The sequence below is a fragment of the Paramormyrops kingsleyae genome, chromosome 16 (genome assembly GCF_048594095.1).
Source record: "Paramormyrops kingsleyae isolate MSU_618 chromosome 16, PKINGS_0.4, whole genome shotgun sequence".
Classification (NCBI taxonomy): Eukaryota; Metazoa; Chordata; class Actinopteri; order Osteoglossiformes; family Mormyridae; genus Paramormyrops; species Paramormyrops kingsleyae.
Window position 1 is genome coordinate 28,985,267 of NC_132812.1, and position 27,726 is coordinate 29,012,992.

At 41.5% G+C, this 27,726-nt stretch overlaps 1 protein-coding gene across 2 annotated transcripts in view; it reads left to right on the top strand.

Moving 5' to 3' along the window:
- The first annotated feature begins 5,760 nt into the window (after window positions 1–5,760).
- The window catches only part of LOC111852777 (Krueppel-like factor 12), a 30,034-nt gene continuing 8,068 nt past the window's right edge, over window positions 5,761–27,726 (top strand). Inside the window, exons 1-4 of one of the 2 annotated variants that reach the window (XM_023829023.2) lie at window positions 5,761–5,934; window positions 18,960–19,036; window positions 24,327–24,843; window positions 27,175–27,307. In XM_023829023.2, the coding sequence (XP_023684791.2) occupies window positions 18,977–19,036; window positions 24,327–24,843; window positions 27,175–27,307 (710 nt within the window). In that variant the 5' untranslated portion in view covers window positions 5,761–5,934; window positions 18,960–18,976. Of the gene's footprint in view, window positions 5,935–11,845; window positions 12,997–18,959; window positions 19,037–24,326; window positions 24,844–27,174; window positions 27,308–27,726 lie in introns of those variants that run through there. The other variant, XM_023829022.2, reaches the window with a different exon arrangement.

The following is a 27,726-nucleotide window of genomic DNA, read 5'->3' on the forward strand; positions in this document are numbered from 1 at the left end:
TACGAACCAGCAGCCTTTCAATCACAAGTGCACTTCCCAAACCATTAGGCCACTATGGCCCCTATATGTTGGGTGAATGGTGAGAACATTGATGGTGATGTCAGAAATCAGGACTGGGCAGATAAGTTAAACATTCTCATTAAGAATTTTGAGATATACTCATAGAATCATAGCTGTCTTGTTGTACCCTTCTTCAAAGTGGCCACCATTATGTTTATCTGTCAGTTACTTTCCACTCAGCCTCACACTGGCTGCTGCACATCAGACCAGGAAGTCCTCCACAGTCTCAAATCACTAATGAAGAACTTCCAGTTTGCATACTAGGTACGTGTAGGTGTAGAGGGAACTACCCCATACCTGTTTCACAGAGCCCTGAAGAAGTGGAGTAACAAGATGAAGATTCTCTTCTTTGACTATGTCCATTGATTTTAACTGCTGGCAGAGAAGGTGAAAGTGAAGCAGGTTAAGGACACTATAGTTTCTTGGACCACATATTCCCCCATCATCAGGTCACAGTTTATTCACATCATTAGCTGCACATCTGATGTGATACTGAGCAACAAGGGGGCATCCCATAGAACGGGGCCGTCACCACCTTTCATTGCTCTCAACACTATAGACCTTAGGTACAAACAAAGGTCGTCTTCAGAAGATCTCTGGTGATTCTTTGATTGTGAGATGTGTCAATGAAGCAAGAGAAGAGGAATATAAAGATCTGGTGAAGAGTTTTATTGTGGAAAGTGATTAAAGAACCAACTCAAAGTCAGAAAGACTAAATTGTTGGTCCTGGAGCTGATGACCTCTGTCACCATTCATGTCTATAAGCCTGACCACGTGACGAAGAAAAATGTTGAATAAGTTTTTCTTTTGGAGGAGCTTGACCTGTCCTTTGGTGTGCAGAAAACTGCTTCAAGCCTTACCTGCCTCTGATATCCAGCGTCATGTTCTTTATTTTCTGGGGCGTAATATCAAGGTAGCTGGTAGGCTGAACAAACCTTCGACCCTAAGATGCATAACTGAGCACGTCAGAGACACCTTCATGCTTAATTCCATCTGTTTTTACTTCAGGTCTCCAGATCCCTCACCCCACTCAGCTTGGAGGACACTAACCCAACGTTTTCTTTGACTCATCACTGAACCGTTACACTTGCACTAAGTATGCACCTCCCATGAAGGCAAGAGATGATTCTACCTCTCTATGCTAAACACTTACTTTCCATCTTATCTTATCTTATCTTATCTTATCTTATCTTATCTTATCACCATAAACAATATTGTGTCGTCCTATATCTCATTTGGAACATCTACCGATATTGCTCCCAGCCCTAATGATGCATCTCGTTTCATCGTCCCTGGAAAGCGTCCCTTGTCTTTGAGCGAATATGCAGCACTCTTGTTTTGTATGTGTTTACAGAATGTGTAAGTATATTAATCCTTTGTTTCACATACACTGTAAACTTCATTTACATATACTACCATACTCGCATAGATACCGTATGTACTGTTTTCCTCTATTACACAGACTATTATGCAAGCATATAATGTTTGTATGAGTAGCTATAGAGAATGATGCTGTGTGTATGAGAGTATGATAGTAAATAAAAGAGAGTATGATTGTGCATGTAAGAGGGTGTAGTAGTGTTTGTGTAAGAGTAAAGTGGAGTATGTATGAGATAGTGATGCTGTGTCTAAGACCAAGGATAAATGATCTCTCAAGGGTAGTCTCATAATGTACAGCTCAACGCATACTTCAGTGGGATTTCATAAATACAAGAGGACCTTCAGTGTCAATATGCTGAGGATCCAACCATCACTCCCAGCGGTAGAATTCCGACATCCCCTCCCAAGACCTCAAATGGTCACTAAAGTACCTGCAACAAAGATTTACCTCTTGTTCACACTCATAACAAAGTTGTCTGCATTGTTCCAGAGGGATAATAAGCCAGGCCATTGTTCCATTGACATGGGTTTGATACAAGATGTTCTATTATTCATCAGTTTTCTATTGGGTTGCTCCTTTGCCTATAGAGTGACCTAAGCTATACTTTTCCTGTTGTCATGACCTCAAGTGTCTTTTGAAACTCCCTGCTTTTTGGGTTTAAAATCCCCCATTAGCATCCTGTGTCTTATATAGCAGGACTGAGGTTCCATTAATATACAGCGTCACACAGTTTTGCATTTGCTCTGTTTAATACATTCCATGATAATTTTTATTAATTTTTTTCTCCACTGGTGTTTGCACGGTGAATCTACATTTGGATTAAGGTGTCACCGAAACAATATACAGGGAAAATATATGTTAGTCAAGTAAATTTCTTTTAGACAGGATTTTATTAATTTTATGCATATACTGAATATATTTAAACTGGCATTAAGGAACGTAATACTGTACTTCCAAATTTAGAAGTGTCTCATGTCATTTTTGATAGAGTATTGACAAAAGATAGATTAAAATATCCAGTAGTTCTGACAGCAAATAAAAAGTTATAAATGCCCAATTTTTAAATACATGTCTACATTTCCCCCAGATATATACTACCAGTTTGATTATCAGCATTTCCAGACATTTTATTAAATTGAATTTGGTGAGATCTTTTTCTGAATGTGTTCTAGTATTGCACTGTATTCTTTTTTTTTTTTTTTTAGTATTTTTTAAGCTTTGTTGTTTTAATCTTGCAAGGTGAGAGCTCTGCCTTGGCATAATAATTTCCCTCAGGATGAATAAAGTTTTATTTAATCTTTTTTAAAAAGTTTGATTTATAATTCAGTCCAAATTAAGATAAAGATAGTACTGTGTTAATTATCCCTGACAAATATAAACCTGAATGACAGACTGAAGTTTTAAACACACTATTTGTTGAAGCAGATTATGTTGTGATCAGTTTTCTGAGCAGCACTGGGACTGCACAATGGCCAACACTAATACCATAAGCTCCACCCATCTACGGCCAGGGTGATATCGTCCCAATGGAGTATACCTTCGGACAGAAATGGATCTTCCCAGGTGAGGTTGTCAGGTCAAGATCTTTCCCAGAAAATGGCACAAAATTTTCCACACCAATAGCCTCATGTCATTGATTTGTATGTCTAGCATGTAACAGAAATATGGTGAGGGTTTGCAGGAAAATACAAGAGTGGACATCTCTGCAGGTCCAATTCCAGCCACCCAGCAGGTGTCTGAGGTGATACAGATCAGGCATGAGCCGTGTTCAGCACATTTACACTTATATTCATGCTCTGAACCTGTAGTTCCTGTATTCAGCTGGCATTTGTTGTCAGATTTCCTTACAACAGCCACCCCGTTTAATTATGCCTTTAATTTGATAAGAGTTTTATAAAAATGATTTAAAGTGCTGACCTTGCCTTAGTTTTAACTTGACAGAGAGGGTTTGTCAAAATGGAGGATTGCAGCAGGAGGTTTCAGCCAATGACATCTGTAGGATTATTTTTGTCCCTGTTAGTGAAACTATCACGGATTATTCCCCTCAAGGTAGCGAACACAAGCATGTGCCTCTGAAGAACCCTATAAATGCATATGAAAGATCCTCCCTTCCCAAAGTAGTTGCTTCCAGTGTTATTTTAATGCCTGTCTCCAATCTCAAACATATGGGACTGTCAAACGTTCATACAGTCTACTGGCATTGGGCAGAGTGTTAGAATCAATTTCTTGACCCTACTGTTCTAACCAATATCCATTGTTTTTCCCTATACTGGTTTAACTCAAATATTAGTCATTGTAGAATGCACAGTCTAATGACAAAGACTGTAGAATGCACCGTCTAATGACAAAGACTGTAGAATGCACAGTCTAATGACAAAGACTGTAGAATGCACAGTCTAATGACAAAGACTGGCCATTACTTGCTCCAGTGTTGGCTTTGAAGTCAGGTTCATATCTCATAATATCACCTCATCACCTTTGTCCTAATGTTACCTTTGGCTTACTTTTTATGGCTTTGAATAATAGTACCTTCCCTTATATAAAAAATAATAATTACACATAAGCTGGGCTTAATTTCCATATCTTGGGGGATGAAGGTGTGTTTCCATATGTTGCTGCATGTTTAACAATTTTCATAACTTAATGTTGTGATTATAACATATTTTCTGAAATGTTATATATATCTGGTAATGAAAAAACATGCTCCATTAAATTAATCACATGAAAAACTGTCTTTTTCCAAACAAACATAGTTATGCTGGATATTAAGATGCTTCTGCCATCAGTTTAGAGAAAGCTGAGTAATATCCTCTCAAACTTTGACAGTAAGCATTGCATGCTGGGAAAGCTTGGTCACTATCAGGTATCCCAGCCCCTGCATAATGAAGATGGTTTATCCCTATCAAGTATCCATCCCCCTACATAATGAAGATGGTTCATCCCTCTCAGGTATCCATCCCCCTGCATAATGAAGATGGTTTTTCCCTATCATGTATCCGAAAGAGGAAGCTCGGGTCCAGGGCACCTGCATTTTCCCATCTCTCCAGATTCTGTAAAAGAAATAGATGAGCAGAGCCGTGGGAGTGGTCTATCATCACTGCTGCTGGAGAGCCAGGAGGTGAGATTGCTGCCTGTCACCCACCTTCCCCCCTGCCCCCGCAGCCCCAGAGAGCCGCACTTCATGCTTCTGCATCTTCCCCAAGCCTGAAGCCTTTTGTTTGACAAACTAAGAATCCCATCTATCCATCTTCCAGTTGATTCCCCAGTACAGAGCTGTGAGGTGGGTGCGCAGCGGCTATCCCAGACAGCAAGGGGTACGGCGTAGGCGAACCCCCGAAAAATGGGTGCTAGTCCATCGCAGGAAACACACAATAAGGGCAATTTAGAGATTCCAATTAACCTCAATGGAGACATTGTTTACGATTCACAACTTATTTTCCTTTTAAAAATCACCATTTTATCTTTATGGCTTTTCGTTTAGTAACCAGAGTTCTCAAAATTTCCTGGCATGTGTATTGTTTATAATTAAAGGTGATTTAGCTGTTTTTTTTGGGTTTTTTTTTGTAAAAAGCACCTTTTCCTCATGTGCCTGATATACAGTATCAGTAAATGGAAAAAATATAAAACATAAAAGAGAAATCACTCTGTTTAAAAGACCAAGTACCGACAAGTGTGCAAGTGGCAGCTCTGTACAGGAAATACAGGAGGGCAGATAGTGGGGCAGGGAGGGATTCTGCTATGCAGCCCAGGAACGACTTCCTCTCGCTAAACCCTGATTTATCAGTCATGCAAATTAGTTTTGCTTCCTTTACACTAATTTGGGTCCCCAGAGGAGCTTTTCTGAGTCATAAACATCCCCACTGCCGCTTCCAGGCTCGATTTAGTGAAGCACTGAAAACGACAGACCCATATTTTCAAAAACATATAGGGAGTGGAATTGCCCAGTTGCCAATTAATGATGTGCATTGTCTATAATAGGTGAACAGCACTTTTCTGAAGAAAGAGGCTCACCACTTTTTCCTGTATTCTTGTTGCCCCCCCCCCATATCTCTCTCTCTCTTTTTAATGTGGGAGGCAATCTGCTGTCAACAGCACAGAGAGCAGGGACAAGAGCTAACCGAACCTGTCGGGAACCCCCCCCAAGGGGCCCCCGTGTAATTCGATGCATGCTGTTAAAGCTTAGAGCATATTGTCTTCCCCAGCTCATGTACTCCCCACCCACCGGCCCACCCCGCATTTAACCGATCATGTGACTGTGGTAAGTCATTTGCAAGTACAACAGTTTTCTGTGAGCCCCCATTCATTTCCTGAGAACTACACTGAGCAGCTGAAGGGCTTAAAGGGGAGGGAGTTTCAGAGAGGCGGGGAGCAAGAGGTGGCGAGAGAGAGACAGAGAGAGAGACAGAGAGGGAGAGAGAGAGAGAGAGAGAGAGAGCGGGGGAGAGGGACTGTATAAGGAAAACAGTTTTCAGCGCTCTGCAGCCTCTGACAAGGTCTGTGTCGTTTTTCTTTCTCGTTTTGCGTCGTCTGTCTCGTTTGTTCTGCTGTAGCTCTGCCTTGCGTTGCCCCATCCACCGTCAGCGGCAAGCCGACTGACATGCTTCCCACGGCACACTGCTATCCATTCATCATTTGACTGGAAACACCATCATTGTGCGAGTAGTCAGTTCGCAATGTAACGGCCGCCGTCTGTGCTGGAAGCTACAGTGTGCAACTTGAACTGTCAGCAACAGATAACGCTGCTGCAGTGCGGGATGACAGATGTGCGCTGACAGATGATTGTGTGATTCACTGCGGCGTCTGTAGTTTGAGAGACAGCGGCGGAGTTGTAAATAGTGCCAGTGAGCATTTTAAGACTTGCTCAGAAATAAAAGAGTTTCTGAAATTATTGCTGCTGTTTGCAAGCTGATAAATGTTTGCTAATGTGTGCTTTGTAGTGAATTCTGCATGTGTGAATTAAACGCAAAATCCTGTGTAATTCCTGCTGTGTGTCAGATGTGTGGGGATAGTGTAGACTTCTCAGGGTTGGGGGGTCATGTGGGGGGGGGGGGCAGAGGCACTACCCGGAGTGTAATGGGTTAAATATCTCAAGCCCTGGGAGGTGGTGGAAGAACATGAAGGTGGGGACAGGAGGTGTGGCAGGTGCGGAAATGGCAGCGTTACACGAGTCTCTGATGCCGTCCAGTGCGGAGCACTATGGCACTGGTGAGCCGCCGTTACTCACACAGGAAGGAGGCCAACCCTCTGCTGGGGAAAGTTCCAGCACTGTTATTGTCAATTAAAGTAAACCTGGGCAGAGCTGACAGCAAAGATGTTTATATGCTGCAAGCGGGGTGGGGGGCGGGGTGGGGGCATGGTGGGGATTCGTGGGAGGTGGCAGTTTGGAACAGAGCAAAACTTCAGTCCCAGAGTTAGGCTTCCTGACTTTACACTCTGTGTAAGAAAAAGACCTTACCCTTCACTTCTGAGTCAGGCCTGTATTCATAGATTTGGTGGATTTTTCACAGACGTTTGCTAACAAACACATCAAATCTGCAAGGGCATGTAAAGGAATAGTCCTAACTCTTGCATGCTCTCTACAAATGTTACATTTATTTTAGAGATGTTGTGAAAAATATCTGTCCATCTTTCCACCACTTGTCCAGTGCATATTGCTGGTGGTACTGGGTGTAACACTGGGATTCTCCCTGTATGGGATTCCGAGCTTTTGCTGCATGCAAGCAGGCAGCATGGGAAGTGTAGCCTAGCAGCACATCTTTGGGCTGTGATAGGAAACCCGTGTGACATTTCAGGGAGATCATGTATGCTACACAAGCAAGCTACAGGAACTCAGAACTGTAGCAGTTCTGTATGTTTTAGAAAACATAAATTGCACAATTTGTGTGAAATGTCAGGCACTGGAGATGTCTACTGGTGTTAACGGCAGTACCAGCACTTTCATTTATTTATTCTTACTGTAATACAACAGACACTGAAATATTAGTGGAATTATCAAAAGACACCAATTTCATATTGACAGTTCAGTATTATTATTTTTGCTGTGCCTATAGTGGAATAGAACAGAATGCCTTTATTGCTATTGTACAGGCAGCAAATACAACAAAAATGCATATGAAATGTGTTCATGCTGCCAGACGCCATATCAAATGATAATTTAATACTTTATCAGTGGGATTACAAACAGTTGACTCTGTATATCAGAAATGAGGTGGAATACATACAATCTGTTTAACGCTCCGTCCCTGTATGTGTGTCACCGATGTGTGTGCGTGGGAGTATCTGGTTTTAAATGGAGGGGATTGTGGGGGACTGTGGGGCATTGTGGGATATCTGTGGTCTGCACCCATGTGCTCTGTGTATGCTCCCTGGATACAGAAGAAGGGTGGTCTATCTTCATAGGCAAGTCAAGTTGCAGGAGACACCCAACACAATCAATGCCAGCACACACACGACAGACGGCAAACAAGGACCAAGTGCAAACACAGCAGTCACCTGCAGCATGTCAGGGACATTGTAGGTCTTTGATCACATCCTGCAAAATCTGGCAGTTCCTCTGTTTTTTCATGTGTCAAAGACCATGTATAATCATCCTTTCTCTTGATAATAGCTGTTGAACCTTTGCAATACTTCTAGTGTGTCTATGGGGTTGTGAGTAAATCTTGGAGTTCCATCCTTCTTCCAAGCACCATGTCCTAGTCATGGTTGCCAGGAGCCTATTCCTGGCCACACGGGGCTGGGGAACACCACAGAGAGAACGGCAGTCCATCACAGGACACATTTACCTTCATATACCACAGGAAAACTTGAGATGCCAGCTAGCCTAACTGTATGTCTTTAGTTTGTAGGTGGAAATTCATGACATAAGGGAGAACAGCCAAGCTCCACACACACAGAGAAGAGGCAGGATTTGATCCCCAAACCTTGGTAGTCTGAGGCAACAGTCCCTCCCACTGAGCCCCCACCGAACTTGGAATCCCATCAGCTGAAAACAGAAAATAGAGTACTTGAGTATGAAGGCATGTAGCAATTGTACACATATAGTTGACATGTTTTACATTCACAGGAAACATTCAGCTATAAAAACAAAGTGTTTTTCTTATAAAACTGAAGTTTAGGAGAGTTCAGCTGTCCAATGAATGAATCAGAACTATTTTGGCTGTCTTCCTTTTGAACAGTTAAGTTAATGAATTGCCCCATTACTAATGTTTTGGTGTATTCAACCCCTGATCTCCAACTCCCACACAATTTTGTTTACTATAGCCGTGTTCAGTACACACTGCGCATAGACAAGCTGTGCAAACTTTGATGCAGGCAAGACAAGGAAAGGACAGAGCTGCAGAGGCCGGTAATTTTTCATGGTAGAGGACTGGCTCCAAAACAAGTTACACAGAGAAGGATGCACCATTATTATTATTTTTTTTTTATCGCAGTCAGGAACCTTTTTTAAAATCTCACATAAGTTCACATCACAACAGAAACTTAAAAAAATTGACAGATTTAAATAGTCTATTTTTTTTTTTTAAATAAATGTAAAAATCCAGTAGAGTTTTCCCTACTGGCACTGGTTAAACAAAATGTGGCCACTTCAGTGCAGAGTGAGCAGAGGCCTGGATGTTTACTGAAGAATCAGCCTGAACGGCAGCAGGCTACTTAAGTTTGGGCTGCCCTGCTCCCGCAGGCCGATCCATGGGCGGGTCTCGGATGGCTCGTCTTCTTCCTGTAATTATGTCATTACTTTGTCGGCAGTTGCAGGTGAACATTCTAGAGAATGATGCAAAACAACGTGCGGAGTCAGACCTGGGCCAGCAATGTGAGCGCATTATTTTCGACAGGACTGCTGTGTGAGCGTGTAGTGAAAAACTTCACTTATCACTGCCTAAACTATTCTTGGTGAGGACCTCAGGGCATGTTTTTAAGCCATGGTGCACGAACCATTGCTGTATTCTTCCTCACCGTATCACCTGCCTCCATGTTATAACAATGCTATATATAAATGTCTGCTCTACTGTGCGTCAGTGAATTGCTCACTGGCATATCACTACATTACCGTATATAAATGTCTGCTGTACTCTGCATCACCAGAAAACCTCTCTCCATATAATTTCGTTGCTGTGTACGAATGTCTCCTGTGCTCTACCTCACTGTATCACCTGCCTCCATGTCGTTATGTCACTGTATGCCAATGTCTGCCATGATATGCATCTCTGTAACACCTGTTCCTATGTTACTATCTCGTGGGAGTTTTACTTACAGAAAAATGTTCTGAGGGCAGAAGGAAAAATGATTGGTTCAGAAAGATCCAGTCAGATACCAATCAGGTAGTGGAGGTGGGTCCAAGCAACTAGAGGAGGCGGGGTCAAGACATCTCATTGGTTGGTCCTGCTTATTCTAATTGCTTCGACCTACCTCCTCTGCAATTTGATTGGTAAAACTCCCATGGGTCATGTCACTATGTTACTGTACATGCATGTTTTCCCTCATTATATTATATTATATTATATTATATTATATTATATTATATTATTTTATGTATTATTTTGCAGTCATATATCAAATTCACTCATGCATTGGATAAATTCCCATTCACAGAATAATCTGTGATCAAATAAATATGCTATTGCTAAGGTTTACTAGAGATGATTCTTAGGAAAAACCCGGGTAAATAAAACCCAGCCTGGGCCATTTTCATTACATGTGAATCATCTGTTTGAAGCAGGTGCCAAAAATGGAATCTATTATTTGTCTATGTAGTGTGATCTCCTTATTTTGCCAGGAAGATTTGCAAGGAAATGTGCACACATGGTAACTTTTTTGCATTATATACACACACACACACACACACACACACACACACACACACACACACACAGGGGCATTGCTAAACATTTTGGGCCCTCCAGTCCGGACCAATCCAGTTATTTTCCAAATTTTAAGTAGCTGTATATTTAGGCCCCCTGTCAGTCTGGGGCCCTTGGAATCGTCCTGACTTTCCTCCTGCTTACAGCTACCCTGCACACACACACACACACATACATACATACATACATATATACATACATATGCACATACATATATACATACATACTTACATACATACATGGATACATACATACATATAATCACCCATGTGTATTATGAAGTAAAAGAGTAAAAACGACCTTTAATTACAAGAGAAATTACAGTTGATGACGGTTTTCATTGTTGAAAAACCAAAGCAAATGGAACCAAGTTTTTAGAGCAGTAGAGCGACCTGATGTCTGCCTGTGTCTAGCAGTAGGTCTTGTATAAATTCAAATGTAATTTTTATAATGAATATCACATTCCAATGTTATGCAACGTGGGCTGTGCTCAGTCGTACTACCCCTGCTATAATTCCAGCTTGCATGCTGATGATGAAGATTTTATACATAACTGGAATGTCCAGCATAAACGATGATGGTGATAATGATGGCAGGTAAATCAGGGGCCTGGGGTGTGCCAGGTCATTACAAGGTCAGTTAGGGGAGAGGGTGGGGGGGCGTGGCCTTGGGAAGTTTCAGATAGGGAACACGCTGGAACCTCTCATTGTAAAGGGAAAATCCCAAGTGTTCTGAAAGACTGACAAAGTGGTTTAGAGCATCATACAGCTGAACCGTCCTTCACGCATGTTTTATGTCAGCAGGATGCTTAGGACAGATCTGAGGGGTACTGGGCTGGTCTCCAGCCTGTTGGTATCAGTACCTGAATTTGAACAGACAAGTATTAGGTTGAATAAATGGGAGAAATTGTAAGCTGTTTTGGATTGCAGTGAAAAAGTAATAAAAATATTTTATGTATGTATTTTGATAATGGGTTTGGAAATTAAAATGTATACTGATGTAATTTTATTGTTTTGTAGCGTTAAACAAACGCCATCATGTTCTCCCCCGCACATGTTGTCTAATACGACGTTTAATGCAATATATCGCACTACCAAAAAGTACAAATCACAGTCACCATATCTGTTTTATCATTAATTCACATTATCTGAATCATGAAATACATGAATGATAGAGTGTGCCTTCATTTTTTACTCTGCACAAAAAAAAAAACCACATTTCTGATTGAGAGCAACTGTGTCGGGGACAATGGGGACCTGAGCTCAGATGTGCAGTGTTACAGTTACACTGCAGTGCTTCTAATAGAGATGCAGTGTTAATGATAAATATCTGACATATTTGAGATAGAGGGAAAGTCATAATAAACAAATAAAATTGGGATTTTTACAATATCTTGAAATAATGATGGTTTTGACCTATCATGATGAAGTAGTTTTTCACAAACTGCACTGTGCCTTTAACTGAGCTGGTTCCAGCCCTCGAATTAGAATGGAAACTTAAAAACCTCGGGGTGACCCAGAGCCTTCTTTCAGAGGCCCTCTGTAAGTGTGTGAACACGGCCTGGACCCGAGCTGTATCCGGAAACTTCCGCTCGGCAGGATTAGCGACACAGTATCTCCTGCAGCAGAAATAGCAGGAGCCCAAGGGCATTCCATCTCAATAAGTGAACTTCCGTTCACCAGCTTGCATCTGGGGCCAACCTGGTGTTTACATGGGTGTCACGGCTCTATAAATGGGCCAAATTACTCAACCAGGTTTTGAAGCAAGCCAAGGGAAATGAGGCAGTCATACGTGCTCCATTTTAAAAGCAAAGCTGGAGTACTTAACCTGTTCACAGTCATGTTCGTTTCAGTGACTATACTCACCACCACAGCTAGTTCAGTGCCAGGAAGAATTTTTAAGCAGCACAGAGACACTGCATGTTCTTTAGGTATATATTGCATAACTGTACAGCTACTTATGTTTGTAGCTTTTATTTATTGATGTTTCCTTTGCATGTTTCGTCTAACATCAGATGTTTTCTTTTTCATAGCTGACGGTGCATAGTTGTGTTTCAGCAGTCACCTGCCTGTGGGATCGTCATTTCAGTAATCAAATACTCGCTTCGGCAAGTGTACTGTGCCCAGTCTGGAGCAGTACTATCTGCCTTGGACACAAAATCACAAAATAGATTAACAGTTTAAAAACAATCATAGCAATTCAATGGACAGGGGGAATATGTCCATATCTAACCTTATGAATAGTGAATGAGCCCGATAAGCGCACACACAGGCCAATTTCACGAGTTAGTGACAGCCTGCAGTTAATACCAGTACTGAAACAGTTCACCTCTCCAGGGTCTAATTCAAAAATGCATCCAAAGTTGTTTCGGCCAATTCGCCTGCCAAGGAAAATTAGCCTTATAAAATGGAAAGTCTGAAGTCATTTATGGCATGCCAGAAAGATTAAGCCAAAGCTGTATCCAAAGTACTTTTACAGTTGAAAGAGCAACTCGTCGCTGTGCCATTAGACTGGGCCTGAGTGGGAATATGAATGACCGGCGGCCTTTTCTGAATCCACGACATGGTGGCTGCGGTCTGGCTTTTATGAGCAGAAGTTTGCAGGCAGCAGCAAAGCATTTCCGAAGAGGCCAGCAGAAAGGATTGAAATGCATGGAAGGGAAAACCACATGTCTGCTGCATGGCTGGTCATGCTCAGGTGAGAATGGACCACTGGAAAGCGCAGCAGCTCTTTTAGATAGTCACAGATCCTACCCCAAGATGGGAAATGTGAAATTAGGTCAAAATTGTGTCTAACAGTTGGTGGGTAGATCAGGTTATAAATCTGTGTCTGGAAGGTTGTGGGTTCAAATCTCATAACTGAAAGGGAAACGCATCACTGCTGGACCCTTGAGCAAGACCTTCTAGCCTAAATTCTCCAGGGACACGGAGTCTTTGACCTCAAAATTTCTGCTAATATTATTTTTCCCCTGAAATCCTATGGAATTCAGTATGTTCTTCCTTTGTGACATAAAGAAAATGCACGCTATGTTTTTACTGTGCTAGATGGAAATACAACGTTAAAAATGCACAGATGAGCCAAAACATTATGACCACCTCCATTGTGAAGTGAATAATGGTGACTATCTCGTAAAAATGGTGCCTGTCAAGGTCTGGGATGTATTACATGGTAAGCTAACATTCAGTACGCAAACTTGACATGTTGAATGCAGAAGCAATAAGTTGGGCCTAAGATCTGAGTGACTTTGAAAAGGACGACTGGGTCAGAGCATCTCGGAAATGGCAGGGCCTGCGGGATGTTCACAATCAGTCATGGTGAATACCTACTAAGAGGGTCGGAGGAGGGATCTGCCAACAGGATGTTAGGTGGCCAAGACTCGTAGATGAGGGATGTGATTCAAGGCTATTCCGTGTGGTACAAACCAACAATACAGCTAATGTGGCACAAATGGCAAATGATTTTGATGATGGTCGTGGAAGTAATGTGTCACACAGTAATGTGTGCATTGAGTATACAGACACTGAACATGCTGAACTGGATTGTTGATGCTGGGCTTTCTCTTCTGTCGATGTGTGTTTTTAGCACACAGGAAATGAACGTGCATTGGCACAGAGGAAAGGGGATAGAGGTTATTTTAGGTCTGATTATAATCCTGCAGTTTCAGACGTTTTTCGCAGTTTATCATGTTAATGTTAATCACAATAAATAAAATCAATCAATCTATCAATCTATCCATCTATCTATCTTCTTTCTTGTGAGAATATTACTCGAAGTTCATTTTTTCTTTTTTTTCGTAAACATCCTTTGCCTTTTCATTTACCATGTTGTATTTCGCAATGACAGAGCTGGTCACACTGTTGTCCCTCCCCCACGCGATTGGGGATTTGGATACCACCCCCTCTCTATACATCTGGGTAGTCTGCATGTTCCCCTCACTGCATGGATTTCCTCTGGGTAATCTGGTCTCCTCTGATAAGTCTGTAAATCGTACATATTGTGTGCATGCCCTGTGAGGGACTGGCATCCCATCCAGGGTGTTCTGTGCTGCCTGGGAAAAGCTCCAGGATCCTTTGCAACTCTGTGCTGGATAAAGAGGGGGATGATGGATGTATAATTTTTAAACTGAAATTTCCCACACTTCTTTGTGAAGTTTTCAAAAGAAACTGCGGTTACTTCTACCTTCATATTGCTAATACCATCCATCCATCCATCCTCGGGTTCAGATCGGGCAGGCTGTTCTGCCCAGTCACACGCTTTCAGATAGCACTGTCACTACCCCAGCTGTGTACCCCAGCAATACTATGGAGTCCCCACAGGGGGTGCCATCCAGCACCCCATGCAAGGTCTCCAAGAAGGCCAGATGGGTAAACCCCAGTCTACTAGCCGAACCCTTGGGGCTATAAGTAGACCCACACCTGTTTGGCACCTCTCACCATGGGCAACTCCAGAGTGGAATAGAGTCCAGCTCCTTTCCAGGAGTTTGGTTCCAGATCTCGAGCCGAGCATCTAGTCGGTGTCTCTCTGCCTCCTTCACCTGCTCAGGCTCCTTTCCCACCAGAGATTCACATTCCATGTAACCTACAGCCTGATTTGGTCGCCGATGATCAGTCAAGGCCATTGCCTTCAACTGCCACCAGATCAACACGGCACCCGACCCCCACAGCACCCCCCTTCAGGCGGCGGCCCCGCAGGAGGGTGGACCCATGTCATTTCTTCGGGCTATTCCCGGCCAGGCCCCAGGGGTAGAGGCCCAGTCACCAGGTGCTTGCCCATGAGCTCTTTCCCCACGACGGGCCCCAGGGCGGGGGCCCTGGTCTCCTCAGTCCGGACGGGGTCATGGCTCCTAGGATCACAGAGGCAAACACCTCCACCATGGTATGGTGGTGATCCGAGGTTGCTAATGCCAATGTGATGTTAATGGTATGCGTCACCATAATCATAATTGCTCTAATGATTGCTGAGATGATGCCGATTTAGATGACAGATAATATTGAAAAAAAACTAACTGTAAAAATGCTGCAGTACTGACAATTTTCCATCAGTCAATATATGTACAGGTCAGCATGTGATCAGGGAAGATTCTGTTTTTTTCTTTACAAATTCTTTGTACTTTTAATTGATCCCCCAGTTTACCGAGAAGCCGTCCTGTGAAACTGCTGACATCACTAGTTAGCGCCGTGACTAACTGTGGTTTCTGAGAGTGTGAACGGCATATTTCAAAATGAGACTGAAGATCAAATTCCTCAGTAGACCCCATGACTGAGGTGGATTTTCTCCTGTCTCTATTCAGTCAGGCAGTTTTTACTGTGCAGCAGAGATTTTGGGGCAATAGAAGAAGACTGATATGTCCCCTGAACCATCTCTGGTCCTCTGGACCTTCGCTTCATCGGTGTCTCACGCTTTCTCAATGTTTACAACTGCTGTAGATGTATAAACCTGTCAAAAAAACTTCATTTGTAAACACAAAGCTAATGAGTACTATATTTTGCTTTTGTTTTTGAACTGCCATATTTTGGTATTCTTTATACTGTACAAGGTACATAACCTTATTTTGCAGTTGCATACAAATTAATTATATTAAACATGTTCTGAACCACGAACTAAACTTGTAAATACCCCGTATAAGCAGAGCATACAATATAGCAAAAGAAAAGCAGATCAAATAATAAAACTGCTGTTTTTGTTACTTGACAGTCATTACTTGCGAAGAACAATGTGTTTTCTTCCCTCGTGGTCAATACTCAGCAAGTCTATGACATGCTCAGGGTATTGATTTTCTGCTTGTGGACAGCTGATTTCCAAGGGTGAAAATCGTAAGAATAAAGGAAATGGAGGATCGTGTTCACATGCTGAGGAGAAGGATCTCCAGTCAGTAGCTGTTGGTGTCAATCAAAATGAGCAAGCATGCAAGCAAACAAATGAAAGACTTTGGTTTGCTTTATCATTTTTACAATGCTACCTTCCCCTTTTATGTTTCACTGGTCCATAAGCATTATCTGTGTTAATCCTTTAATCGTGGCAGGGCGTGATGAAATGGGCGTTCAGGTAGCAGTACTGGCCATTCTTTGTCGGCGTGGCTGCAGCCTTGTGTCAGGGGATATCTTTCTGGACCGCCTAAAGCGCTGCAAGCTCAATATTCTGTTGCTATAGTTACGCCATAAGTCTTGGAGCCAAAGGACATGCCAATCACACTCAAATTACAAGACTATTGCTAAGAGTTGTATGCACCTTAGGCATTAATTAGTGGTATAGATCACGGTCACAAAAGAACTCTATAAGTAGAATACATAGCATGCAACAGTCCACACTGTGTGAAGTTGGGAATATTAAAAGATGTTTTTAGATATACACCTGCTTTGTATGTCTATGGAGTAACAGAAGATGATTTGGTTCAGACACCCAAAGGATTTTAAATGTGTTTTTCTTATTGCTGTGTTTTAAACATTTTTGGAAAAGTGCAGAATTGAAAAACTATACCATAAAAATATTTTATCATAGTTCCTTTTATTATAATACAGTGTGTTGTTACAATTTCTTTCATTTATATGTAAAAAAAAAAACAATATCCAAATACCAAAGTATATTCTTGCCCTGGCAGTTGCTTTGTATGTTACTGCTTAAGCATTCCATCATGTGAGGCTCTAGCTTTGATGTTTGGCTTCCTTATTTGGATTCTGGATTTTATTTGGAGTCTCTGTAGATGTGACACCCTTACGTTTAGCAGAAGGGGATCCAATGCTGAATGGAAATGAGAGACACAATTCTTGCATTTTTTGCCAAGTCTGAAGTGGAACGGAGATGTTCAGAACATGTTTACCCTGCTTGCAGTCATTCTTTTTCTACTGCTAAAATAACAGAGGATTGGGTCATACCAGGACACCAGCAAGGGATACTTGTTTTGTTGTATTTGGTGCTTAGAAAAGACGCATGTATTTTTCTTTGAAGCATAAGACCCCAAGCAGAACCTACTTTTATTTACATTTTATTCATTTTTTATGAGAAAATTCGATTGCATAATATTTCAGAGATGAAAATGTGCCTGTGAATATGGGGAAAACAACATGGGAATAACAAGTATTGGGATAACAGGTATGGGGATAAGTATTGGGATAACAAGTACAGGGATAACAAGTACAGGGATAACAAGTATGGGGATAAGTATTGGGATAACAAGTATGGGGATAACAAGTATGGTGATAACAAGTATTGGGATAACAAGTATGGGCATAACAAGTATGGTGATAACAAGTACTGGGATAACAAGTATGGTGATAACAAGTATTGGGATAACAAGTATGGGCATAACAAGTATGGTGATAACGAGTATTGGGATAACATGTATGGGGATAAGTATTGGGATAACAAGTATGGGAATAACAAGTATGGACATAACAAGTATGGGGATAACAAGTAATTTCACTTGAAATCAAACTAATGGCATTCATTACACATGTAGCTCTGTAAGACCCATGATGTCAAACATGGAATTTACAGATCTGTCCCATAACCATCCATATGCAAGAACAGGTAGAGCTGAATGGACAGATGTGAGATCTGTGGAAGATGTCATACTATACAGTAGCTCAGGTCTAACACTTGTTCTACCAGACCCTCCTTATTCATCAAGTGTGTATGTCACGGAAAATCTTAATGAATACCTGCCATTCATAGTCGGCTTTGTTGCTTGGGAATTATAAGATCAAGGCCCACTATTTTTCTGCCTAGAAATGAAAATAGATCCCAGTTACTTACAAGAAAGTAAATTGCCTGCTGCAACAATTGAATTGCCACACTATTCATGACACTGACGTGATGCTTTTTAAAGTCTAATACCAGCTTTCTGTGACATCCTGAGAAGAAAAAAAAACTGTGAATAATATTTATTATTAATGATCGTTGTATTTTCGGTGAAGTATTAACATGCACATTTAAAGGGAATTTAGACAAAAAAATGCAAAAAATATAAACATAAGGGAAATCATTAAAAATGGATTTTCCAGAGAGAAATGTATTTATTTTGGGAAGTAAAAGTTAGTGATGTGGTAATTTTCTGATAAACTGGGCATTGGATGTTTTTAAACAGTATCCCAATATCCATCCATCCATCCATCCATCCAAGTCTAGGACCGGACCGCTGCAGGCCTTGACCCAGGTAGCACAGGACACAAGGCAGGGATTCACCTGCAATGGGAGGGCCGTCTTTCCTGTAATTTTTTTTACTACCTGGATCTAGTCTTAAATACAGTGCATGTACAACGTAATAAGCTATGGATGCTCTTGGGAAGCTCTCCCAAAGAGCCCCATAAAAGGGAATATTTATGGTTAACCGAATAACATAAGAGAACTTTGGTTGCCATGTGGCCTGTACTTCTTGGGATGGGCTCCAGAATCAGAGTGAACCCCTACAGGATAGGCAGTTGGAAATTGGATGGATTATATGATTCCTGATGTGATCCACTTAAACAGCTGGCATCACTTTCTGCCTGCCACTATATACTTTGAGCGTAACGGACCGCGTCTCTCTTTATTCGAATTCACATGCTACTGGATGTGAGCATTGGTAAAATGTAACTGCTTATTTGTAATAAACTTCAGTAAAAAGTCATGGTACTGTGGGTGCCGGAATTCATTTGCTCCTCCTTCCATTTCCCTTCCTGCAGATACCATTAGCAGTAGGATGCTAATGCTGGACGGTATGCCTGCAGTCAAAGCAGAACCACTGGAGTCTCAGCAAACGGTGAGTCAGCGGACGCTTCTCCATTACACCTGTAATGCCTGGACATCTTTACCTGTAATGGAGCCGCCCTCTTGGCTATACCTGTAATGGACTGGCTCTTGCGGTGAGGACTGTAGTGGGCCAAGCCTGAGTTGATGCTGTAATGACACAGTCCTCTCAGCCACACCTGTAACCGATCAGCCATGTAATCCATACCTCTGATGCACCATCCCTCTTAGTTGTACCTGTAATGAACGATCCCTCTTTACTGCACATGTAATAGACCAGAGCCATCCTCGAACTTTCTTCACCTGCTCCACCTCGCCTTTGAATTAAGAGTTTTATACAGAATTGCTTAAGCTTACGATAAACACTAAAATAAGAACACTGTTACATAATATTTTAGCTGATTTTAGTCGTAATATTTTGAATTTCCTGCGAAAATGTGTTACAATTCATTGATTTTAAAGTTTGGTTACCCAGCCTCAGCTTATGATAGTGTTATTCGAGTAATCACTTCTAGAGGGTGTCGCCGCATCTAGGAATTATGAGCCCCGATTTACTTTGTCTTTTTGTCTTTGTCTTTTATGCTTATGGAGAAGCTCACAGGTATACTTAGTTTCAGGTATAAATTAGCAAAATGTTTTCCCATGATCCGGCCAGAATGTGTGACGAGTCTTGGCTCATGTTCTTACAGCTTCTACAGAAATAACAGTATATAACTTAAACTATAGTTGTATATTTGAGCTGCTTTTTTGTAGTCCTATTCTCATTGTTTATCTGTGTCTTTGTTTTTTAAAGGGCAGCATCTGGCATTGATACTGTATACTCGGCATAATAAAAGAATATAAATATAAAATGTGTTTTGTTAGAATATAAATTCATCATTCTTGAGAAAAATATGTCATTTTCCAGGAAATACATTAATATATTAATGGATTGTGACACATTAAAAACAGCTGCTACGATGGGTTGGCACCCTGCCCTGGGTTATTCCCTGCTTTGTGTCTATAGCTTCCAGGATCGGCTCCGGACCCCGCCACCCTGATTAGGACAAGCTGGTATAGAACACGGACGGATGGATAAAAATGGCTGTTCATTTTACAGAACTACATTATTTATCCATAGTGCCTTAGCCCGCGGTTCTGAAAATGGCTTCTTGTCACTGATTTCCTCATGTAGTGATGTCACTCAGCGGCAGCGTTCGTGCGGATCTGCTTCGAAGCGTATCATGCTAATCTGGCAACTTTTACGATCACGTTCAACACAGACTACAGACGCATGGTCCTCATTTGCATGGCTTGCAGCCAAGGTCTTTCTGGAAACAGTCAACCCCTCTGAGTCTTTGACTTCTTACCGGAAAATTAGCTGTTCTAAGTGCTTGCCCTAAATAAGAGAATGTCACCCAGCCTGAAGCAGAGGGTGTGGGAAGGGGGGGGCGGAGGGGGACAGCTGGGATAACTGGTGTTCTGAGTTTTGAAAGCCTGAGTCTCAGGACATTCATTACCATGGACAAAAGTACTGGAGGACAGTCAGCACTCTGGGAGAAAAAAAGCCAGCATCTTGGATGAACAACCATCGTTTATTCAAACTTGAACTGTAGCTAGAGGGAGGCTCACTGACGTACCTCTTGGGTAACAAACTTAACCAAACATATCATCAGTATTAAATCATTTCCCCTGGGGACCAATAAACTATACTTACCTAACTACCTATGCACTTTCATAACCCAGTCATGCCTTAATGGCAGGAACAAAACCGGGATTACTCTATGGAGGGAGGCAGGCTGGAGTCGTTAATAAGACTTCAAGCACTAGACTTTTATGTGGCTACTGTCCTCAGCAGTGGAGTCCTGGGGAGGTAGGGTGACACCTGAACAGAAGCACCGATTTACTTTTAAAACGTGAAATTAAACTATTGGTGAAAGATGACTACTGAAACAATGTGATCTATACTTCCAAAATACAATATGCCGCATCTGTCTGGAATTTGCCTGCATTTCTTTGTTGTTTTGTCACTTAATTAGAAAAGTGTTGGTGCAGTGCAATAACTCCAACAGACTGTGATCCAGATTCTCATTCTGTGCAAATGTGCTTAACACTAAAAAGAGCCAATTCTGTAAACCTTTGACTCATTTTAGATATAAACTGCTACTATAAAAGCTGAAGAAACCATGCAATAGGATATACATATAAAGATTAAAAATAAAATAAACTCATTTTAGGGAGTTAGCTATCACGCCTAGCTCAGTAACACCATGTCCATCCTTTAGATCCAGCCCAGAGCAGCAATGAAAATCAGGGGAATCTCCTCTTTGACAAGGTTCTGCCTTTGCTGTGACTCCTCCAGATAGCGGAATACAGTGAAATCTGAGAAAAACCATCTAGTGATCCTTAAGTTTTTCTTAAGGATCCCCCCCCCCCCCCCAATAACCAGAGGAGTATGTAGTCCATACTGGGGCCAAAAATCTCCCCTAGGAGACTGTACCCAAGAGTCTGATGATGAACTCACTAGAACTCGAATTTCTTGAAAGTCGAACAAACCAGTTCGACCTAGAACTCGATCTGAATATCAGAAGTCGAATCGTGAAAGTTGACCTAATATAAATTGTACACGCCAGGAAATGAGTCACACGGCACGTCTCTGAAAAGGTAACGCTTCAGTGTCAGCCTCGCATTTGCTGTAGTAGCAGCGCCTGATGGTGATAATGCTATTTTATTGAAAATACTGTATCAGGTAATACACTGTACAGTATTTTATATCATTTTGTTAGCCATTGCTCACCAAAAAGTTACATAATTATAGTTGTATAAATGTTACAACCTAAAAGTTTGCTATTCACGAACAAATTAACAAATACAGAGTAATAATAAAAATAAACAATGGACCGGATTCAAAGTTTTTATTGTCATGTACAGACTACAGTGCAATTCTTACTTGCATGCCTTCTTCACAGACTGGACGATTAACCAAATAAAGCAGCGCAACATTACAGTAACTAACAATAAATAAACCACCAACTTACGTGTACTATTAGAGCATTTATGTCATTTATTTAAACTTTATTTTACCAGGTAAATTAACTAGAAACCAGTTCTCACTGCTTTACGTGATATTCGGGAGAAATAGCAGATTACGCATCGGAACTGCCTGGGATACAAACGTCATGCGTGTAATAAACTCTTCAGCCAATAAGGGCAAAGGTGTGTCGTCACGGACGCGGTTCCAGTTTGTGCAGCCGGGTGAGAGGTCGCAATGCATCTAACCGTAATGCATTGCGTCAGGATCAGAATGCGTTGCTTTAAGCCAGCGCTGTAAGCAAGTTGAACGCACCCATTGACCGGACTGGGGAAACAAACTGAAACGCCTACTTAATACAGAGGACTAATGACAACAACCAGAAACAGCTGATCACATGGGTATCCCATACGAGGTTAACGAGGGGGCGTGGCACACGGAGGGAGCGGACGATCGGGGCAGGACAGGGGTAATGTTGGGATAAGATCTTTATCGTTTTGGAAGCCATTAAGAAAAAAATGCTCTTCTTGTTTTATCCAGTTTATTTTGTGTTTAAATGCTAAAAAAATACATATTTAGGTGTAATTTTGTGGGGCTGGGAACTAATTAATTGGTTTTCCATTATTTCTTATGGGAAAAATTCAATCAGAACTCGAACTTTTTAGGATTCGATCCGGAGTCCGGAACGGATTAAGTTCGAGAACCGAGGTACCACTGTACCTGATACTGCCTCCATTACTTCTGTCTTTCACAGCTGGGCCCACTTTGTGTCATCAGGCTTCAATTATTCTTCACTTCATCGAACAAAGTCCACACAGACATTCATCATGCTCTCAAAAATATCAAAATCTCTACATACAAAATAACCACACAGATGTCATGTTGCAACAGTTGTCATAAGCTGTAAGAAGCTATTGTGACATGGTGTTATGACATATTTCTAACCATGTTCTTATGGTATTTCAACAACAAATGCTAAAAATAAAGAATTTCTATAATGCCAAACTTAATAGTTTACACACGGTTATTGTATATAATTTAATATCTGAATTTCACTTCTTATTTTGTTTCTGTTCCTACAATTCAGTTCATTGCTTGAAACTTTCTGTTTTCTCAATAGTAAATCAATACCTCACTGCAGTTGTGGTTCTGCTATATGCCATAAGATCGTATTTGCTGACTGTAACTGTGTTACTTCCTGTTCAAAGGTACTGTATTGCAGTCCAGGATTAAAATAGCACATAGAAAATATAGTCAGTCACTACAGCTAGCATTACACACAGAAAAAAATGCTGGTCTTTAAACAAAATACACTAAAACATTTTTCACATATGATGTTACAATACAGGTATAGTTTTGTACTAGTTTAACAGTTCAGTAATCATTTCATTCATGCCCATAGCTTTTCTGCCTCAATGGATGTTTTTTTAAAACCTGATAACTTGTAAAATTATATAAATCTGTACTCTGATTCTAATTTTACTAATATTTTTTCATTTCATTCTACTTTATAAATAAAGTTTGTTGAGCATCAAAAGTGCTGTTTAACTGGATAAATGTTACACTTTTTAATATGATTGTGGCATTTTTTTCCAATAAACTTAACAGGAAATGTGAGTCTTGAAACTTGCACCGCCTGAAAAGTAAATGCATGATTTGACTGGTATAATTTAAATCACTAAACAAAACCCCCGAATGGTCAAAAATACCTCATCAAAAATCATTAAAAAGAGAAATGACAAGTGCGGGTGTTAAACAGCACACCAGACAGGACACAGCTTGCCTGTTTTTTTTTAGCATTAAATAAAACTGGCTGAAGACATTAGCAGAACTAAAGAGCTGTTCTTGTGAGGGTGATGGGAACCAGGACGGTGAGACAGCTGGTGTCTGTGCTGAAGTCCTCCCTCTCAGAGACGTTCTAAAGTAAACACAGTACTTTTCTCCATGGAGTAACTTTAAAGTTCAAATAAGCAGGGGGAATGCAAACAAGTATCTGAAACAGCAGTAAATACACTTCATCATAACATACTTTGATATGTGCATTTTTGGTGAACGATGGTTAACGTTACACTCTCTTTATTGTAACACCTCTGTTCAGTGAGTAACGAGCAATTTGTCCCAGAATTCATACAGTATGTGCAGCTTTGTTACAATGCCATGCCTTAATGCATACCCAATTGGTGTTTATGCTTTGACTGAGGGAAATGTCGCAAACAGAGAATCTGTTAATACATTTTAAACTTTCTTGGACTGAACTTTAAAGAGACTAACTGCATTTCTCTTCCCCTTACAGCCCCCAAAAGTCCATGACTACTCAAACATGGATATTCCACTCCTGTTAAGAAAAGGGAGACCTGAGTTTCCACGGCGACAGCTCCATGACCAGTTTCACACACAGACTGAGCCTGTGGACTTGTCAATCAACAAAGGCCGACTCTCCCCTCACCTCGCTGGGACGTCCCCTCGGTCCTCTCCGGCGATGTCTGCCTTCTCTCCCTCCCTCACTTCATCCTGCCCCCCCACGATCATCTCGTCAGCCCCGCCCTCAGGGATCTCCCCCGTGTTGACGTCGGGTGCCCTGCTGCCCCCCTCCCCTGTCATGAGGGGCCAGTCGTTTTTGCACATCATCCACCCCGTGTCCCCTTGCAGCCCCATGACCCTCCAGAGCCCCAAGCTCCCCAGCCGCGCTCATCACATCCCCGTGGTGGTGCGGGCCACGCCCATGATGTACGCGGACATGCACGCTCCCCGGAGCCGCAACTCCGCAATGATGCTACCTCTGCTGGAGAAGCGAAGGGCTCAGGGCAAGGGTGAGCAACCGCTCTTCTCCGTCTGCACTGTTAGCCTTTAAGGGCTGCCACCCTGTTTTCATTCTACTCTAGTTTAATTGATGAAATAAAATGGTTGTAAATGAATCTCTAAGCACAGATGCTTCTTCATCAGCATTGAGATAAATTATGAAATGCATTATTCTAATTAAGCTCAGGTAGTTTTGGGTAAGACCTCCACTTTAATCAAAACCACACGTTCTCTACCACCCTTGCCCTCAGGTCTGCTGTCAGTTTTCAGTAGCTGGTCCCACGATCTTTAGTTTTTGAAACAAATTCTCTGAAGTCTCTACTGCTGATTCTGTAAACCTTTACAGCCTGCTATCGAGTCACAGCGGGGCACCTGTGTGTTTTAAATCTCTTCTGCAGAACTTAGCCAGTCCAGTTCTGTTAGCGATAAGGCTATTCACTTGCCCAGAAGATAAATAAATAAATAAACATTCCATTGTAAGTGCCTCTGTGAGCACCACCTTTACTCTGCCTGGAAGACAGGAATACGTAAAAACGGACCCTGTTTTTGCGAGTTCTTAAAGTAACGCAGACAGGGCAACATAGTGAACCTGTGGTGCCCAAGAAACCGCTGAAAGAATTCTCTCCTCTTACGGAAACCATGGCAACAGGTGCCAACTGGCTTGTTGGCGTCTCAGAAATCGCACCAGTGTGACCAGTGTAACCAAACTGGTCCATCGGTGACTTTTGCATCCAATTGCCAAACAAACCAAAATTCTACCAGTTGTGACAGTCCTGCTTATCTACCGCAGTCATCAAGATTTTCACTCTTACTTTTATTATGCTTACTTTGAATATTTTGACACAGAACATATATTGCTCTTAATATGCACAACTTTAACAAGGGTTTTTTTTTGGTATATCTATGTTTAATTGCACATAACATCCATTATTTTCAACTGTGTAATGCTCATTACAAACATTCCTGCTCATTCACCATTTTTGCAATCAGACTGTTGTCCCCAATGCTTTTTAGCGCCAGGAACATTACACGCAATTTTCCAAAATACTCCACATGACAGGTACCCCTCCAGCTCATCCTTCGGTTACATCACCATGTAAATGTAAACAAGACAAGCCTTAAAAACCATCAGCACCAAGGACTTGCCACTTTCCGAATGTGTTTGTTGATATACTGTATGTTGGTCATAGTGAGGACCATTCACATCCCTGTACTGTTACGTCTCTCAGTTGGGTAAGGCTGTGTTTTCCTCCCAGATCTATTCCTAAAAAGTTTTTTTTTAACAAAAAGCCTAATTTTTATTACTTGGGCAATATGTCAGTTCTGGTAATAGTCTAAAAGTAACCAAAATTAGGATCGACACATATTACTCTGAAATTCTATGTCCCGGCTTACTGAAACACCAGCTGTGATAAATTATTATTTAAGTAAATATTTCGAAAAAGCAATTATATTCTCAGCTCTCACCAACTGGAGTGGTAACATTACCCCATTACTCCAATACTACAGAAACTGCAGAAACATTTACAGATATGATCAGCAACTTAATGAGGCACTTGTCCCAGGTGAAAGCTGATTGGCTGTGGCATGCCCCCTCCCCTGTCACTCACTGATTTGAAACATATTATTGGCTGATGATAAGGTTTTCCCCTCTATATGAATTATGTCCCCTGTAATGCTTGCCCCTACCTTAAAATATCCTAGTTGTCCCTGACAGAATAACATAATCCATTATCGTTTTATTTATGTTTTAGTTGATGTCAATAGATGTGAATAGAAATTTCAATAGAAGAGTATAATACATCTGCATGAGTACTATAGAGATATTGATGATTAGAAGTGTGACCTTAATAATGAAAACTGCGAAAGATTCAGGAAACAAGGGACAGTGGTGGAGGAATTGGCCCGGTGTGTGCAGACCTGCCTCAAAGTGAAAATCTCACTCCAACCAGCCGACCGAAGTTTGCAACCCGACAAATGTATTTGAATCTCCTGGGCATGTTGAGTAGATAATGGGGTAGCAGGTAGAGGCTCAAGATATGGTCAGATACCCAAGGGGCAGCGGCCCTCGGAACAGCCTGCTGTTGACACTTTGGGTAAAGTACCTGACATGAATTTCTACAGGAAAATATCCAGCTATGTTTGAGTTGCTTTTGGTGAGAGACAAAGCCAAGCAAATTAATGAAAAAGTGATAACATTCTGAAAAAAAATATCAACCACAGTAAGTTTCTGATATTATTTATGATGGTGACATTTCCATAGTAAGAGAATCATTCCCACATTTGAATATGTTTAATATTGCTTGACTAAAAAAAGGATTCTCTCTCTTTTTTTAATGCAGCACTATCTAATCCTAATGGCTTATTGAGGGAAATCAAAAACGACAGCGACGATGACGACCTGCCAAACGTGACGCTGGACAGCGTGAACGAGACGGGCTCCACCGCACTCTCCATCGCCAGGGCCGTACAGGAGTGAGTATCCTTCACAGCTCAGTCTGCTCCGAAGCCTTCCCCTCATTCTGTCCATCACATTTCAGAAGAGTCTTGCCAATTAAGAAAGCAACATTTTTCTTCTTTTGGAGGTATATTTATTATTTGTGAACATATAAAGCAGGGTTATTCAACTCACGGTCCTCGAGGTCCGAGCACTGCTGGTTTTCCAGCCTTCCTTTACCTGTCAGTCAGGTGTGAAGCCTCTGACCAATCAGAATCAGTAATTATTAAACAACTACCTGGGAGAACTGAAAACACGGCCTGGATTTGGAATCGAGGTCCAGAGTTGAAGAACCCTGATATAAAGCATTGACTTTTTGGGAAGCTCACTTCATATTTTTTTTCTTCTTTTTACAAACCCCATTAATCCATCAACCTGCTATGTATCTTACATTTTT